At 43.1% G+C, this 19,549-nt stretch overlaps 1 protein-coding gene across 2 annotated transcripts in view; it reads right to left on the reverse strand.

Moving 5' to 3' along the window:
• LOC147198943 (SH3 and PX domain-containing protein 2A-like) overlaps nucleotides 1–19,549 on the reverse strand; it is a 44,890-nt gene that overhangs the window by 20,117 nt on the left and 5,224 nt on the right. For both annotated transcript variants that reach the window (XM_086122421.1, XM_086122420.1), the window contains exons 3-6: nucleotides 16,329–16,404; nucleotides 15,339–15,415; nucleotides 13,850–13,941; nucleotides 7,378–7,409 (exon numbers count right to left, since the gene is read on the reverse strand). In XM_086122421.1, the coding sequence (XP_085978547.1) occupies nucleotides 7,378–7,409; nucleotides 13,850–13,941; nucleotides 15,339–15,415; nucleotides 16,329–16,404 (277 nt within the window). The remainder of the gene's footprint in view (nucleotides 1–7,377; nucleotides 7,410–13,849; nucleotides 13,942–15,338; nucleotides 15,416–16,328; nucleotides 16,405–19,549) is intronic.

The following is a 19,549-nucleotide window of genomic DNA, read 5'->3' on the forward strand; positions in this document are numbered from 1 at the left end:
GTACGCCAATCATAAGAGTCGGCACCAGAAGCCTTAAATAGAACCAGATGAAGGGGCTGGAACAGCACTCAGAGGGATGGCCCTCTGTCTCCATGAAACACTAGACCTCGGCCTACGGCGTGCAACGCAGCCAATGGAAATGTTCCTTTCTCTACCTCGCCGAGTTAACCATGTCAACACCGGCGGTGACTTAGTTTGGGCTTGTTTTCATAACTTGAGCACATTCATCTCTTTGCCGGCACCAGGTTCACTCTGAGTATCGGAATGCCCACTTGTGAGGCAGACCGCAGATGGGTCTTATTTGCGAGGATGCGGCGGAAATGTGAGCCACGACCGCTGCCCATGAAGGGCTGCGCATGCGCTAGGAAACGAAGGCTTCATCGCGAAAAGTCTTGCAAATAGGTATAGTGGAACGAAATGATGCAGGGGTGAACAAGAGTCAAATGCCGCAATCACTTCAATCCAAAAACAAATGCTTCTGCTGAGCGCATTTTAATGTTTTTGACTTGACTTGAATGGGCTTTTAAAAATTTGTTTACACAGCAACAAAAGAAGTAGGTCTTTTCATAAAAGGGAGAGAAATACTGCAAGGCGTGTTAACTGACTGGGACCAGTAAACTTCAACTGCGAGTAGTATCAAACAACTTCAAGACTGTTTTTGAAGAATTCTTTACCATCTGCTAAACTGCTGCATATCTCAGTCATATCAATACAGTGTTCTCCTGCGATCCGCGTAGGACAGGGCCCAAGTCCTGTTGAAACGAATAAAAAAAACTCCTCCAAAGGTTTTTGAAAAAGCCTCTACTTTGTTTGAAATTAAGCTCTGCAACTCACCTGAACATAGTTCCTTGATACCACGATGCCACAAGATGGCGGTAAAGCACAATTATTATTTTTTTGTATGAATGAAACTCCTCAAATCAGTCCAACAGAGTTCTATGGCACCCAGATGCCACAAAATGATGCCAAACCTGCCAATACTTCAGATTGTTTTGGCATCGGCACCAAACGTTTTTCCAAGTCAGTTTCCCAAAAAATTTGCAGGGGAACTGGGGAGCAAATGAAGCATTTCTTTTTCAAGCGTGACAAAGTGTTCCCGGAAAGAGGAAGCCTGTTTCAGCATGAGGATGAAAAATAGAAACATATCAATCCAAATGAGGCTTAGCGGGAGAAGACAGGTTGGATTTTACTGCCATTTTTACCAAAGAAATCACAACAAGAGTGCTGAAACACACCGGAGAGTAATACTTCACTCTGGATGGGTTTTTTTCTTCCCCAGATTACAAATTGACATATAACCTAATCATTTCTGAAGGTCAGGTCAACACTATCCGTCTTTCAAATCCTAGCGGAGAGTCTGACGCAGGATTACTGCGGTATCACAAACGTCATGCTGTATTGTGTCGGACTTCTGCCGAAAACCACACTACTGGAGACAGAAACACGACTTCCATTTGAGGTATTGTCTCCAACTCTTCCAAGTATAATACGGCAGTGGTTATCATTCAGTGGACGCGAGTAAAAGCATCCATTTTGCTAGCAGTCCAGAAGTGTTTTTACAATTCACTGATGACTTATTACGGCGGCTCAATGAGGACGCCAACGTCACAATGCTTTTCACGGCTCATAAAACGAAACGCATTCATGCAAGTGTTGGCTTTCCTGTGGAACGACTCACTTAAAATGCAGTCGGTTCACATATATAGTTGCGTGCATTTGTGCAAAATAAAACGACAGCTGTTGAATATTTTTAGAATCGATTATTGTACCATTTGACTCATATTTGTGACATTTTTCTCGACTCATCGAGTAATCCGATAAAAATGGGTTTCGCGGTATTAAGTAGTAAAAAGTGCATATGAGGTAGAGGTATTGTTATTATTATTGTCTACATGGGGTCACCATTCTCATGTTCCACACGGTATTGTGACTGAGTGTGTATGGCTTTAAAAGGTAAGATAAGATAAGATAAGATAAGAAACCCTCTAGCCAATCAGACACTGTCGAGACAGTCGTGACCGCGGGAAATGTCAATTATTTGCTCATGCTCACCGGTGCCAAAAAGGCTAATGGAGAGACACAGGGCTCTGGCACGGGAAATTATTTCTTGGTTAATTAACTCGGGTTAGCAACAAAAGTTTGGAAATTGAGCTCTCTATTTCATGACAAGCGATATAAAAGTAGCGTTCGAGGTGAGGACGACTGCATATGGACAGCTGGACGTGGCTGCAACCACGGGCTACGACGAGGCTGCCCCCACTGGGTCAACCTGATCACTTCTCCTGTGTTTTAATTGATTGTACGTTGCAAAAAATAAATAAATAAATAAATAAGACAAACCGGTAACATTTCGTTTTTGGCAAGACTCCATCATGTGTGCGTTAGTGAGATGGGGCTGTTTCTTTGGCCAGAAATGTTGGGGCAGGATGGTTGGTTGGAAAGAAGTGAGGCTACATTGAGATCTTGCTAGCGCGCATTAGGTGAAATACATTTGAGGGAAGTCATTATTTAAGTACCATTACTTATTGCTAAAATGAGCTAAAAAAAATCACCCGACAACAACCGCGTGTTAAATATGCATGCCCTGTGAGTATTCTTTTAATAGGACTCGAAAAGAAAAGTATTTACTTCTTGGCTTGCATCAGATGGCTCGATTAACTTCTCGCTGTGTTTATGCCTCACTCGTTCCGCATGCTTCCTGCGCTCCACCCTCGCACTCCCAGACGACCAAACGCAATCCAACCCGTGCATGCTCACCCACAATCAACGCCGCAAAAAGACCGCTAAAAACTGCAATAATTACTCGCAGTACTTCACCAACGGAGCAACTTTTCTTTGCGAGGAGACAAATTTGGCAAGGCCTTTGTTTGGCTTATCAGCGGCAGATTAGCAAAGGTCGCCGCGCTGCTGTTCGGTGTAGCGCAGATAGATGTACTCATGTCACGGCATCACTATGTGGCCCTCGGTGGGGGAAAAGGTCAGACCCGCCAAGCACTGACATTTTCGAAGAACAATTCTTTAGTTAAGAACATCTTCACAAGATTGTAAATCGAGAGATTTGTTTTGTTCGATTAATCTGTAATTCGGTCATGTAACCTTTGATTTAAAAAAAAAAAAAAACTCAATAGTAAGAAAACTTTTACTGTTTCTCAATAAAACCAGTTGTACTAGAAGTCTCTATGGAGCTACTTATATCACTTAGCGCCAGTTAGCGGCAATGGACGGGGGCGGCGGGGTGGAGGAACAATACATTAACACCACTTTGTCAATAGCCCCTTTTGGAAAAGCCAGACTGTTTCCTGCCATTTTCCAAGTATTGTTGTTTGTATAAAGGCCTAACAAGCAATGAAAGGATGAAGCCGGCCTGCTATTTCCGCTTTTACAGTAATCCCCAGCAGTCGGAACTCCTCAATAAGCTGCAGTAATATTTGTTGTGTTTTTTTGTGGGGGAGCCAACAACTGTTTTTCATGGAAAATGCATATGTGATGTTTTGGAAGATTTAGTGGGTTGTTAATTTTTTTTTAATGCACTTCAGTGGGCATCAATTATACACAGGTATTTGCTATTCGTGTACTGACCCAGGACCTATCTACCATGAATAGTGGGAGTGCAATGTATTAGCAGTTTGACAGTCGACATGTGTTGCTCCACGTTTTGTGGCCAAATATATGTTGCCTCAAGACTTATAACACCGTAACACCGATTACCATTTGTTAGCCTGCCTATGGTGTTTTGCATGGTTTGTTAGCATTTGTTTGATACGCTGCCCACCATTGATTCATAGGGTGTAGAACGGCCAGCTCACTTAGCCGAATTACATATTAAACATTTAGGCTTCCTTTTTGATGGAACAGAGTACAGTACATTTAAATGGGAGGCATCGTTTATGCCTCAAGTTGCATGCGCACTGAACTTGAACCTGCTTTGACCCCTACAGTGGGTCGTTCTTGTTCTGTGAATCTCATCATTGTGTATGAAAAAGTTTTAAAAAGGGGTCGGGGGGTCTGTTTAAATGCACACTGCTCAATGGCTTTTCATTGAGAAAGAAACTGGCGAAACACTGCACTGTTGTCCTACCAGATTTGCCCTTAACGATTTCCTGCGCCAATTTCGAGTCATATCCATCTGCAAACACAAAACACCTCCTGACCGGCCCAACAGAGCACCCGTGCATCAGTTAACCCTTTTGCCCCCGCCTGAAACATGGCCCAAACACACACGTGTACACACATAAACACTGACAGAAGTGCAACTACACACACGCACACACACACACACACGCACACACACACAAACAGGCCACATAGCCCTCCGGGGGCCTGCAGCTCAAATAAAGACAGCAAGGCTGCACACATAAACACACTCCCTTAGGTTCAGGCGCAACAGTGAAATGGTTTCCACTTGCCACGTAAACCTCCCCTCCATCTGCTTTTCACATGCACTACACCCCCCCAGCCCTGCGCCGCTTTTTCTTCTCGTACTCATTTTGTGCTGTCTTCTGACTTCTCACTTTTTTAATATGCACCAAATGTGTCAAATGCTCCGAAAATATCAGAAACCGCTGATGCGGGATAATGTTCACAAAGGTGGCAAGGAAAACTGGGCGTTTGTGAAAAAAAATCTCACTTTTTCATTATTTGGGCAGTAGGCAGGGGACACCCTGAACCGGTTGCCAGCCAATCGCAGGGCACACAGAGACGAACAACCATCCGCGCTCACACTCACGCCTAGGGACATTTTTGAGTGTTCAATCAGCCTGCCATGCATGTTTTTTGGTTTTTTTTGGAATGTGGGAGGAAACCGGAGTACCCAGAGAAAACGCACGCAAGCCCGGGTAAAACACGCAAACTGCACACAGGAAGGCCAGAGCCGCGATCGAACCCACGACCTCTGCCCTGTGAGGTCGACGCGCTAACCACTCAACCACCGGGCCGCCCCTTTTCATTATAGTGGATCTAAAATGGACTATAAATTGGATTACTTTTTAAATTTGCAGGTATCAGTCGATTTTTCCTCCGAGAAAAAAAATGAAATGAAATAAATGCATGTACAGAATCAAACCTCAAAGGTTGACACAATGGTCCCCGTTTTGAAATAACACAATAAGAAAGTTCCTGGCGGATTATATGATCATTGCGTTAATTTACTTTGAGCATGGCTGACATAAAACGTCATCAACTGAAATCGAGATGGGGAATTGTAATCTTTTCTTCTTTTTTTTTAATGGGAATAGGCGGAGGATTGCATTGGCCACATCTGCTGTCATTGTCAAACTGGAGGAAGTAAAAAATAAATAAATAAAAATAAAAAAAACAACTATGGCCTGCAGATGGTAGCATGGGGGTGTTTTTTTGATGTGAGATCACTGTGTAGCAAAGGAATTTGGAACCACATGAACATGTTCGCTAGCTCCCTCTGCTAGACGCCATAGACAGGCTAACATCTAATAGTATTGCAGTTGACTAAGGAATTGTGAATTCAGAAGTCCCATTGCATTTCTATGCTATGGCGGTTGTGCGATTACGCGAGAAAAGTACCACGGTGCCATTTTGCAGCACCTTTTCTCTCTCATCTCAGAGGGATCGATTGTGCATTAACCGCAGATGTTTAGAATTCTCACGCTTGCCAGGTATGCACACACGTGTACACACACACACACACACACACGCACGCACGTACACACACATGCGCTCGTCCGCAACCTCCCAACCGCTCGCATTCTTTGCAAAGTCTAGTGGGATACTGGCACCATGTAATTATGGAAACCGTAAAAGATGCTAGCTCCAGCACAAAATTTCACCACAGTCTGGTAGAGGAGCGAGGTCAACCGTTTCATCTGCGCTAACCGCCAAAGTCCAGCGGAGATTTACAGATCAGTGAACGCATAAACACGTGGAGATCTTAGAAGCGGCAAAGCTCACTATACGCTAATTAGGACGAGATGATGAACTTTCCAGGGGCTGCCGCTTTGCTTAGAGTGAATATAGGTTATTTTTACACACACACACAAACACACACGCACACACACACAGTGCATTGATGTTTCCATTTTGCAATGGCGCTGGAATTCCTTGTTGCGCAAAGCATAATGCAATGGAACATATGATAAATTTAGGTTAGGAGAGTTGGTTTTTTTTCCCTTTTTGTTGGCAAATCTGGTTAAGCGGCGCAAATGTGCACGATTGCAAAAAGAAACGTCATTTAGCAAAGCGTGTGTCGGTATTGCTTGGCGACACACTCGTTACAATAAACTGACACAAATACACTCGCGCAGCTGCTAGCCAAAGGCTTTTGCATACTTTCATTGCTGCCTCCTACGCCTGTATCCCTATGGTCAGCTGAGTCACTCACACGTTCTTCCCTTGCACTCTCCTTTCTCTTTCTCACACGCACACACACGCACGCACGCACACACGCACACGCACACACCTCTCCCATTGCCAGCCTGGGCATAAAAAATATCGAGGCACAAACAGGTGGTCTATTCAGCGTCCACCCATCGTTAGCTTATAGAGGGTCAGTCGGTTAAAAAAGGAATCACTTAAGCAAAATACAGTGAAGCCTAAACTAGTCAAAGATCACGATTCACAAATTCCCACATTTTTTGTTCCTGTGAAAACCTATCCTCACCTATGGGCTGTAAAAGATTTTTGTGCTCTTCTTGGAATGGATGGTGTAAAATCTCGGGCTGGTAGGAAAGTAGTAAATAAACCTCAGGGTGTTTTTCTTCTTTTTTTTTTTGTTTTATTGGTGTTGCTTTATTTCCTTGCATTTTTTTCTGCATAGTATAATTGGAAGTGTCAAACTGTGGAAAAATATAACGGTGGAAATTTTCTTTTAGTGCAGCTGTGCTGGTACCCGTAAATAACTTCCAATAAATAAAGTTACGCAGTTTTTTTTTGTTTGTTTGTTTTTTTGCAAAAAAAGATAAGTAGTAATTGGTGTCAATAAAGTATGTTGAAGTGATACATCTCGATGAAGGGACCAAGATCTTTGTATGTGGGGTTGGAGTCAAGTTCAGTCTGGGATGTTCGCAGAATTGAAGGAGAGTGTGTACATGTTTGTTTTTTTGTGTTTTGCTGTTCTCTGGGGGGAAAAGTAAACCGCTGAAAAGTGCAAATAATGAACCACAATCTCGGGGAATATTGTTTTAGGATTGTCGTTTTTGGTAAATTTACGGTTTGAATGATTTATATCGAAGGCTATAAACTTTTTATCATCAATTTCACATGTCTAGTATTCAGAGAAGAGCTCAACTGTGGCCTCCCCCCCAAAATACCACGGTGAATAAATGATATAACATTTAAAAGAGGCGTACACTGTGAAATCCGAGACGATTGACTACACTGGTTGAATTTCTAAAAACAGATCCTTACCCGATTTGCGTCTGCCAGAGCCCCCGCAATCCCTGGGAAAAAAGCAACACAAGAGAGGCAAGGTCATTTTCAGGCTGGAGCTCTCAAAGTAACACCAAGCATTGACACAGCTTGATTAATCCAGTATGGGAATACGGTTCGATCTATTTGTGGGACGCTCCCAACGTGGTTGGCACAAGCACAGTGGACCAAACCCTCACTGGGAATGCATGTAGAACTTGTTGCGATATCAAAGGGGCTGGGGGCGACCACACAGTGCGTAGAGGGTCTCAACAGTCAACAAGGTGTCAAGAATCCTATTCTCTAATCCTAACAGGTCAGTGGAATATATTTTATGCTTTCATAAGATGTGAGTGTCTGTGTCAATGCACCGTCTGACCACTGTATGACTTTTGTCCCTCATGTTTATTTTTACCACGCAACCTGCAAAGTAGCAACCAAAATATGTTTTTCCTTTATATTTATTTTAAAGCCACATTCATATACAGTACAGTAACATCGAAATATATGCATGTGAGATGCAGGTAGTATTATGTCTGTCCACCTGGGGTCGCTACCCTCACAATCTACACCATGAGATCATGTAACGTTGAATATGAGTGTGGCGAAATGTTAGCCACTCTGGTGTTCAGTGATGTTATCAGTTGAGGCCATCGAAAGTCGGTTTAAGAATGTGCTAGTGTTGACTGTATTCCGTCACAATTAGTTCAGTAAAGCCATTGAAATGACACTAGTGGGTGTGTCTACTCAGGGATTCAAATTTGTTCTAACTAGCTGTGGGAGGCTATATTGTAATCCCATCGAAAATCGATGATGCAGTGAAGCCGCATAAAGTGAACCACGATAAAGCGCGGGACAACTATATTTTCATTGTGTATTTTGGGTCGCTTCAGGAAATGTCAGGCAATTTCAAGGTGTAAGAATGACATGTAGGGTATTTTATTTTGTTGTGAAATGTCAAAACATGTTATATTTGAACCGAATGGTACGGAAGGGGTTAGCTTTCAATACAAAACATAATGAACAGATTTAAGACTGAGAGGGGGTGGTGGAAATTGTCATGGTTCGATATGAGCAACACTTATTGTTTGAGTTACATCCAAACACGAACTGGATTCACGTGTTAGTTAAGATAAAGTCACTCTTGGCCGACTCCCGCTCTGGTTCTGGCCATGTAGACTAATCCCCGGAGAGACATTCCAAATGACGAGCATTAGATAATGGCCCAGTCCGGCTTCATTAAAAATAATTCTTGAATATTAGGACAGGACCGCAGCAAAATATTGAATTGGCTTGTGGGATAGAAATGTTTCCATTGGCTCGCTGCATAGATGAGAATTGGAAATGACGCATGAGAGGTGAAAACATGAAATGATGGACGTAGAGTAGATGACCTCTGAAGCGAGCAAGTGATCTCTAGCACAGAGCGGGGAGGATATTCTTCCCGAGAGAAGGACAAAAAAAATGCAAACTCTGGCTCGCCGCACGTCGTTGGAATCAACACTTTGATTTCATAAGCGTGCCAAATCATTAGCCATGTGGAGATTACACATGAAAAAAAGTTTTAGCTCAAAGCAACGTTGATTAGTCTCAGGTTGAGGTTGTTTGGAGTATCAGTCAATCAACTGTTGTTTCAACTTGTAGTGCAAATCAACAAGTCTGTCAAGCTATCATCTTTATGGCAGGAGGACTGTAACAGGATTAAACTGCACGAGGGGTTATCTCAGTTTTTGCTGGCATGTGATTTTACAGCAGAAAGCCATTAAACACTCTGAAACTTGCCGTTTGTTTAGTCAGGTAGGGAGGTAGCTGGCTAGCTAGCTAGCTAACTAGGTAGTTACGTAGGTAGGTCTAATGGTCGGTAGGTAGTTAGCTAGGTAGTTCGCTAGCTAGCTAGCAAGCAAGGTAGATGGGTCAATAGGTAGGTAGGTAGGTACCGTATTTTCACGACTATAAGGCGCCATTAAAAGTCTAAAATTTTCTCCAAAATGGACAGGACGCCTTATGATGCGGAGCGTCTTGTCTATGCGCTGAGTTCCAAAACCTGACTGACAGCCGACACGCTGTTTATATAGAGAAAAGGCGGAAGTGACTGTGGACAGGCATGCGGCAAAGAAGTCGGCCAATCAGTGAAGGGTGGGCGTGTATATATATATATACACATATGGAGAGCGAGAGAGAGAAAAGGCAGATGTGAGTGAGGACAGTCATGCGGGGAAGAAGTCCGCCAATGAGTGAAGGGTGGGCGTGTAAGTGGACGCTAAAGGTACGCCCCAAGCAGGTACCAACACCTGTATAGAGTGTGGCTATGTGCAATGTTGCAAGACAACTTCGGTTTTGGTTTCTAAGAACCCCCGAAAATAAATTCTACAAAGAGACACGCCTACGAAGCTCAGTTCAAACTTCAAGCCATCGGTTATGCTTTTGGCATGCGTGCCCATCTCACAGCAGCGGTGAAAAACCAAGTCAAGCAAATGAACTCTGAGCTTGCCGTTATTCCCGGAGGCTTGACTAAAGAACTCCAACCGCTGGACATCGGCATCAACCGGGCGTTCAAAGTAAAGTTGCGAGCGGCATGGGAACAATGAATGATCGATGGCAAACACAACTTTACAAAGAGTGAGAGGCAGTGCCGGGCGAGTTACGCCACAATTTGCGAATGGATTGTGGCTGCTTGGACGAACGTGTCTGCTTGCACTGTTGTTCGAGTTTTTGGCAAAGCCGGCATCATTTCTGTGGAGCCACATGGCAATGAGAGTGACTGACAACGAGAGGGAACAAGGCGTTTTTGATGGATTACCGGTACTTGCACAATTGTTCAATTCTGATACAGAGGATGAGGACTTTGATGGATTTCTGGGTGATGATTGATCGAAAAACGTGAGTACATTATACAATGGCTAAATAAAATACAACGGAACTCAGTTTTCCGTTGCCTTTTTAAAAACGTGTTTTTAGCTTGTATCTGTATGTCTTGGCATGTTACCGTATGCTACAAGCTAACGTGTTTTTAGCGTGCGCGCATGCATGCCGTATGTTTAAGCTGGCGTATGTTTTACCACTTTAAAATTGCGCCCAATAATACAGTGCGTTTTGTCTATGTGTAAAATACAGAAATAGCACCCATTAATGAGACTGCGCCCAACCATACGGTGCGTCGAATGGTCGTAAAAATACGGTAAGTAGGTAGGTAGGTAGGTAGGTAAGTCTGTTGGTTGCAGTTGATAGAAAGGTAGATGTCCGACAGGAGGTGTCTGACTGACTTGTGTTCGTGATTGCGGTTGGAGCTAAGAACACATTGCACAGAAGGAAGCTTTCAAGATTTTGGCTACCACGTAAGTGGCTGAAAAGGCGCACCGCTCAGTACCCACATCCATTATTAAATCATTCATCCGGCACTTGTATTAGGAAAACTAATCGAGCCTGCGCGTCATGTTTGGTGGGCCCACTAGAAATGGAATGCGTGGAATATCACTGCTGTGCGGCATGTATACATTGCACAGACATCGAGGTTGACCCGGGATTAACCTCAACTTGAGGGACTGGCAGCTCGGCCCTCGACCGCTCACATCACAAAGCAGGAAGTCATTATAAAGGGCAAGTTGATTGTTTAAAAGTCCCAGACAAATCCACAAACAAAGACAGCGGCACTGCGAACTCGTGGGGGGAATGATGTCTGTTTGACCAAACAGCAACCACTAATAACCTCCCATGTGGGGCAAGTTGAGTGTAAAGGGAAACATGAGTCTGTAAAAAGGAGATACTTTGGTGAACTCCAATCAAAAACTGTACAAGAAATGCAGAGAAAGGTTAGTGGTGGGATTTGTGTAGTGTTCTGAGGTGAAGTCTACAGCACGTCTCAGTGGGCTTGAGGTCACAAAGACATCTGCAGTCCAACCTGTTGCATTGCAAGCATATTATTCTTCCCAGAGGATAAAAACTGTATGAATATATCCCTTGCTCCAAAGGTTATAACACTGACACAGATGCTGTTTGTTATGTTATTTAATCAGTTTTGTATTGTGTGCATTAGGCTAAACAGACTCATCTGTAGCAAAGCTAAAGTCTTTTGAACGCGTCTTATAAAAATAAAAATAGCACCCAATAATATTGTGCGGTGTCAAGACAGATACCAATGACATAATTGAATAAAATGTGTGACTTGGCAACCTGGGGACAGTATAATACTGACATAAAGATACACATGAAGATGGTTACTCCTTTGTAAGCCACAATATTCCTCAGTTCTGTTGTTTCCATCCTAAACTCAAATAGAAACACAAATTTGCCAATACCTCGCCTCGAGCTTTAAATCATTTGGGATCGGATTAAAATCCCATGACCCAGTATGAAACATCAACGAATAGGTGGCTGGCGAACACCCTCTTGCCCTCACACATTCAGGAAATGAAATCAGACTTGATTAGGATCACTGCAGAATACAGGAAAGGCACTCCACAGGTTTAATGAACAAAGTCAATCAGCTTGACTTAAATTGTGGCACAAACATGAACTGCTAATATTTTAAATACTCAGTGGGCAGTGGTCTTCTCATTTTTTGCATGCTGAGTACATAGAATCCACGCTGGGGTTTCATATGCTCAAATCGGAGGGTCCAGATGTAAAGTGTAGCCCTCACACATACGAGCTGAAAGTCATTGCAAACTCCAGCTGCGATGAGAAGATTATTAGCGCCACTGAGTAGGCAAATGGTGTTTGAAATGGAGATACAGTATGCATGCGTTTAGCGGAATTATGCATACTTCCATCAGAGCTGGAACGAGTCCCGGAGTGTCTGGATGGATGTGCGCATGGTTCCTAAAATTATTCGGAAAGCTAAAATGCAGAGGGGAAAGAATCATCTCCATGGGGACTGAGGGAGTGTAATTTACTAGCAGTCATTAAATGTAGCGCATAGCAGTCACGACTACTGCTAGTCAAGGAAGTATGATTGTCGGTGAGAAGCATAACAGAGTGATTACGATATTATAGGCTAAAATGGCAAATTACACAACAACAACATTTTTAGGGCGCATAAATAACACTGCCATTTTGAGGAAATGTATTCTTACAGTATGTGGCTGATGCGAATCAATGTTAAAATGGCAATTTCACATTTCAAAATGACTGTGTATCATTGTCATTCGGAGTAGTAATGATGTTGGTAGTAGTTGTAGTAGTAGTTGCAGTGGTGTTATTAGAACACAGGAGTAGCAAAGGTGGTGGTAGGATTTCTGTGCTCATGCAGAGTAGCAACCACAGAGCTCAGGCTTGCTATTTGGCTCCCCCTATTGATATCTTGACCACACAGCATTTCATAATTTTTGGGACCAGTGTTTGCCACTAGATGGCAGGAGATGATGACTTTTTCCTAGACCCGCTTCAATGACACGGCACATCTAGTTAACTCAAGCCAACGATGTCATTCAAAACTAACAATATTAAATTTCTCATGAAAAACGTTTGATACTACTATTTCATTGGATCCAATAATACTATATAGATCAGATGCAGTGTAGATATCATAATCGCTGTTTTAAAGCATATGGTGAGTAAAGGCCTCATAAAACTTTTCTCCTCAGTCCTCAGCATTTGGGTGGCATGACTTTTGAGACCCCCGCCTCCATGTTTAAACTCTGCTGGACTGTTTCCCGGCTCTTACTTTGAAGTGGGATTAACACGAATGAGACTTCGGTCCCGCTGGTCACGGAACGATGACTCAAGGTTTTTCGCCTGGAGTGGGCCGAGCCGCTGTGGCATCAACATTCATGGTCTGGGGAGTTTAAATTCACGCCTGTGGACTACCTAAAACAAAGCTTAAATACTGTATGCATAAATATAAGGATAAGAATACCACTTCAAATAAGGTTGTCCAAACTTATGCCTATAAAAAGAATAATAAAAGGTTTTGGGGGCCAATTTTACCTTTTCAGCATGCTAAAACCAATCCGCCAAGCAATTATCCGCCAAGTATATTGTTTTTAAAAATATATTATAGTAAAGTTTTGTTTTTTTTAAGATAGTTAAGACAGCAATAAGTTTTGGGGATTTTGAAGTGGCTCTCAGAAGAACAATCTGTAGTAACCTGACAATCTTTAAATTACAAACCCATTTTAGGAGGAATTAATGATTTGCGGATTTTCAGGGTTCACTGTGGGCCGGTATGAATTGGACCGCAGTCCACAAAAGGCCCCCAGGTCATACTTTAGACACCTCAAACTTGACAATTGGGATCTAGCACCAATTCACCAGCGTGACTTCAAAGTGAGCATGACAAATGATGACACCGTACCAAGATGTGAACTTTGCCACGTTTCCATGACACTGCTGATCCAGAGTGCGTTTGTTCTGGGATCGAATGTCCCCCTGCCAGACGCTACATTTCATTTCTCACTCATCTGGATCCAACACACACATTACAACGAGAGCTCATGAGTCAGTGTATGGATCGCGCACGGTGATAGTTACTCACTCAGTGGGAGGGTTGAGGTCCTCTGACTTGGTCTCAAAGAACTTCAGAACCTCCTCACTTTGGGAAATGTGGGTGGGGAGCTTCATCAGAGCCTGCGGGAGGGAGAGAAAGCTTCTGTTTGGCACATATTGAGCAATCAAAGGTCGCACGTATTCCGAAGTAGGTTTGACAAGCAGTGAGTAAGAGTCAGTCAGATGAGAAGACCAGGTGGAGGGTGTGGAGGGGAAGGAAGAGGGGTTCTTAGCCCAGAGTCAAGCCCGCAGGAATGATATTGAATAACAATCGGCTGTCTCAGCCAGCTGCTCTGGAGCCATAAACAAAACCTTATCGAAACCATATTTGAAAGGGCATCTTGAGAAGGGCCCGTCTGTGATATTGACTTAACTTCATTAGGGCAGGACACTTAGGGAGCCAGAACACTGCCATTAGGTCAAAAACAACCAAAAAAAAGAAAGAAAGAAAGAAAATCGAATGGGGAAAATCAGGACGTTGAAACTGGAAAAATGCTGACTGGGAAAATATGAGATGCAGTGTCATTGTATAAGGTGGTCTTGAAGGGGAAATTCGAAGAGTGAAACCGAAAACCACATTTTATGATAGGTGAGGCTTTTTTTAAACTACATTTGATTTTCACAGTGGGATCTTGTTTTGGTGCTTTAATTATATACTTACAATGCCAAAAATGTCATTTCTGTGTCCAAACCACAGAGACGTCAGCCCATGAATGGAGTCAGTATGAGGTAGTGCACAAATCTGAACATTTTTATGTATTCCAGATATTATTGTATCCTAAATTACCCCTTTACTGGACACTATCCACCAATATTAGATCCATTAGGAAGGCGCATTACTGCCACCTATAGGACTGGAGTGGGACAGTACTTAACGGTTTAGCTCCCTCTCCGGAGTGCGACAGCAGTGGTGTCTGTGTCAAGGAAAATCATGAGCATATTTTGCTGGATCTCATTAAGATTGTGCCTTTTTGGCCACTGTAGTTTTCTGAATGAAAAGCAGTGACACACCTGCCCAGCACCCCCACCCCCCCCTGACTTAAGAATGAAGAGAAGGTCAGGTAACTGCGTGCTGTGTTGACTTGGCTGATTCATTTGTGCTTTCCTTCATGTATTCTGCTCCGAGTGAGTATGCCCCCACTTCCTTGGCTTCCTTTCAAGGCTGCCTATTTACACTGGCCACAGGAAATGAGCGGTGCAGATAGAGCGCTCGCTTTCCTGTCCAGGCCTGGGACAGGAAGATAAATGCCGAAAGGCTGCCCCCGAAAGACTTGCGGCACTTACGCACAACGAATAAAGCACTCAAAGAGATAACTTGTCCCCTGTCACCCTGACCAACACTGACACTGAAGAGACAGTCACTGTCTGACCTGGAATATAAAATTTGATGGCATTTACAGGCCATAAAATTACATCTACGGACATGTGTTACAAGGCAATTACAGCGCGGAGGAGGAGACGTTCAATCTTTGTCTTACTTTGCAGTAGTTATCCAAGTGCTTCAGCCTTTTGACGGCTACATCTCGGATGTGGCTTCGGCGAAACAGGACCTTACCTGCAAGACAAACACAACACAGTCAGTTTTGGTGTTTGGTTATAGATGAAAGCTTTTTAGTGATTAGGGTTTTTTTTTTTCATATTGCAAAGAGGCTTATGAAAAAATGTGCTGGGATGAAAATAAAACCCCTCTGAATCCTTAACTGCTGACCAAGTGCGAGTTTTTGTGGTGCTTGTTTGCTTCTTGATTTTCGAACATTTTAGCGAAGGCGTTTTCTATTGATATCGGTGGAACTTGAGTCAATGATGGCTAACAGAAGCCTAAAATAGAGCAGTCGAGCTTGCCTTACAAAGGATCTCTTCATTGCTCCCTTCTGCTTTGACTCAAAATACGGTGATCGGATTAGACCAATTTCGCCTTGCCAGCCTCCTGCCTTCATGGCCGACAACGCGTCGCTCGGGGTTTGGTGGAGTGAATGATCGTAAAAAGTAAAACAATGCAGAATGACTGCCCACTCTAGTGTACAATAAGCTGCAGTCGTTAAAAAAAAAAGGGCTGTACATCCTTCTTCTATTCATAGAAAATGACGTCCGTGTTAAATAGTGGGTCCAGTTCATGCCGTTCACAAGGAGGGACAAAATTTGAGCTTTCTTCATTGGACTTCTGTCCTTTGACTACTTCACACACACGCCTACTCCTTTGCTCCTTTCACAAAGCTGTTCTGAATAAACATTGCATTGGCTGAAACATCAAGAGATGTTCATATTTGTCATCGGGATTCCAACCCTAAACAGAGTATGTGTCACGGCAGTTAGTAGAACGTGTGTGTCGCAATCCGAAGAAAAGATGACGCCGTTTGAGGGGGGAGAACGGAGAGCGCCATGTAACGAAGATTGGACACAATAATCTCATAACAGCGTCATATTATGTTGTAGTCTCTAAATGTGTCAAATTTGTGTTGATTCATCACCTGGCAAAAACGGAATGATCCTCTTTTTGGGGTCCTTCTGTCCTGCTTCAATGGGAAATTGGTCAAGAATCCGCATCTGCAAACGAGAAGACAGACAATCACAAGTGCCTCAAAATCTGTCACACTTCAATGGGAGAATGAAAGACATCAACGGCAAGGCAAAAAGAGCCAAAAGTGGAGTCAGTCATTGGCAGTAATTTTCTGCAGATGAGCTCTGTCATGGTACATGAATCCCAGCTACTGTGTCATCCATCACACACAAGAGCCACTTTGATCTCTGGGGCAGCGGACAAGGTTACATCACACACACTTTTAACTAGCAAAAAAATAATAATAATACAAAACCACCCCTCTTCACCATGCACCACTTAAGTATCTTAAAAAGCCATCAGATAAAGACCAGAGAGGCCAGCATACCAAATTGAGCATTCCAGACGGCGCATCAACATATTTGCGTGAGTTTGTATAATGAACACAAATTTTCAGTTTCCTCTCTTAAATAAATCCGAGTGATACAATATCCAGAGAGACACATTTCCACATTTGTGCATTCTGCTTTGCCTTGTTCCAGATGTGCTTTGATAAGCAGAAAAGGCCCATGAGCGTCAAGCAAATTCAATAACAAGGAGTGTAGGGGAGAAACAGTCAAAAAGTACCAGGTGGACAAACAGAAAAAAAAAGTATGCACTATGGACTTAGAGTTGTTGGTAAGATTTCCGCGGTCTGATGTGGTTTTGGTTCCTGCGCCCTCGTCTGCTCCCTTTACAAAACCCCAATGACTTTTTATCCTCGGCTCAAACGCGGGTGGGTAGGAGATGTGGTTTCCTTTGTAGACGGTGACTATTGTCCTTGTGTTCAAAAGTGCAGAGTGAAATGCTGCGTCAGAAAAAACATCCTTGTTTGAATGGGCAAAAATCCATTCAAAGGTCCTTACGAGTAAACCCAAAACATCAGGTTCTTTGTCCGCACTGTTTTTCATTTTGGGATTCTACGTCTGTAAATTAATGACCGCTACCAAGGAGGTTCTGTTTTATATTGTGCTTTGTTTGTCACCCCATGAACAGATTTTTTTTTTTTTTATGTTTAGTTCCAGTGTTCCCATAAATACCCAAATCATCTTTACCCACTGGAATGAATGGGAAATTACACTTCATTTAATCCGTTTCAGCCCCCTCAAAAATGTAAACGCATATTTTAGTAAGCAAATGAGCACTCTTCCGTTTGTGTATCATTATTAATTTATTGTGGCTCCTTCTGTTGTGCATGACTTGGCCACCAGGGGCAGTATAATACAGTCATGATGACAAATAAACAGTTTCAATGTACTTTAAGTGACTCGGTAAGTTGCTTTTATATTACCGGTAATCATTCTTCCCCAGAGGATAAAGAATGGATTGCCGGTGAGTACCGCACCGTTTTTGTTCAAAATATCAATTGTTGAGAGCATTATAGCTGCCACATGCTATTCATTAGCATTTGATTTACCATTATGTGTTAGCATTAAGCTTGCAGCCTTTTCAATACACAATAGCTTATTCTCAATTTTGTTTTCGCTTAGTTTAATGGCAAACTGTATTTTGAAAAGGATGAGCAAATCTTTGGATGTTCTGAACTCCTGTTTCAATCTCCGTGTTAAAGTACAGGTCAATTACGCCATTACATTTACTTTGGACACGGCAATCCCTGTTGTTCATCCAGTGAAGGGGGGAAAGTGTTTGATTTGGAGCCTGTCACTTTGAGGAGCGTTCAGTTTAATCGGAACCATATTGCATTTGGCTGAAATTTTAATTTGACTCTGAAAATTCCATTTAACACATGGCAGAGTTTATCAGATGAGCTTGTGCTTTTATATGAAACAAGAACGATGGTGAAGTGCTTTTGGTTACGACGCTCATAAATTGCAGCCCTCATTGATTTTGAAGGCAACAACTTTGGTGGAGCTCTTCCGCAAAAAAAAAAAGAAATCTGTTTCTTCGTCAGACACGCGAAGCCTTCGACTCCCTCTGCGAAGGGAGTGCTCTCTCAACACCTTACGGGGAGATCCATAGGACGTGATGACATCATCCCATGGGACGTGGCTGGATACACTCACAGTCTCACCGCACAACGGGCGTGAAAGGTGCTTGGGTGGTAACAGCTGGCCAACCGGAAGCACGAACCACACGAGATCCACGGTGAACCCCAGATTTTGAGAAAATCATTGTTGGGTTGTTTTTTTCCTCCTTCTCTATTTCTCCAGCCCAGTACCAAGATGGACGAGTGTTTGGGGACCAGTGGCGCAACAACACCGCATGGGATTGGAGACAATGGAACTTTTTGGAGGAATCTTAGGCAGGAGGAATTTGGAGGAATGTTGATGTGGGCAGGGACTCCAACTCTGAGTTGTGTTTTGACATCTCCTAGACACTTGTTTACTACAGAGAGATTAGAGTGTAGTGACCTCTTCTTTCTCGGACATGATTCGTCTGCTTTTGCATAAATCTAGCGATATAATCTCACAATCAGAAGCTGTGTGAAGAATTGCCTTGTCAAACGCTAAGCAGGTCTGGGTTGTTGTTTTTTTCCCCGCACTAATCGCGCAGTCTGTTTTGCGTTAAATCCGACAGAATTCGAGCAGGGTACGGCCAATCGCGATTCAATTGCGCAATCCGATAACAACAGACTTTTCGGGGAGGTTTCGGTCCAAAAGGCAAAAGCAGGCCAGGTCGCACACTCCCAAATCCTTGTGTGGAATGCGGCAAAAACCCTTGTGCTCAATCCACTGAGGCTGCAGGGTGTGGAGTCTGAAAGCTCCCTTCTGCTTCTCTCAGAGGGTAAACTCTGCTTGACACACTGACCGCTCCAAGAAAACAGTAAAAAAAAAAGTTAAGGATCTGTACTCAGCACTATTCTGACATGAAAATAGGCTAATGTGCGTAAGTCTGCACATGTATTAGCGAAGGCAAACCACATTGAAGCTAAACAACAAGAAAGAAAACAAGGAAAGAGGCGGATAATATATGATGATTGTTACCCAAAGGGACTGTATGAGTTATGCTAAGTGCACCAGCGGAGAGATTTAAAACATTCACCACACAAATACATTTTTAGTTTTCCAGGCTGTTTTGACAGATTTTAAAGATTGCGTAGGCAACACTGCCTGCTCATAATTGTCCACTCTGTGACCTTTCTTTGTTTTCCACTGAAATGAGAGTTATTTGATGAGATCATGAACACATTTG

The sequence above is a fragment of the Hippocampus guttulatus genome, chromosome 10 (assembly GCF_054856545.1).
Source record: "Hippocampus guttulatus isolate MCC_2025c chromosome 10, RoL_Hgut_1.0, whole genome shotgun sequence".
NCBI lineage: Eukaryota > Metazoa > Chordata > Actinopteri > Syngnathiformes > Syngnathidae > Hippocampus > Hippocampus guttulatus.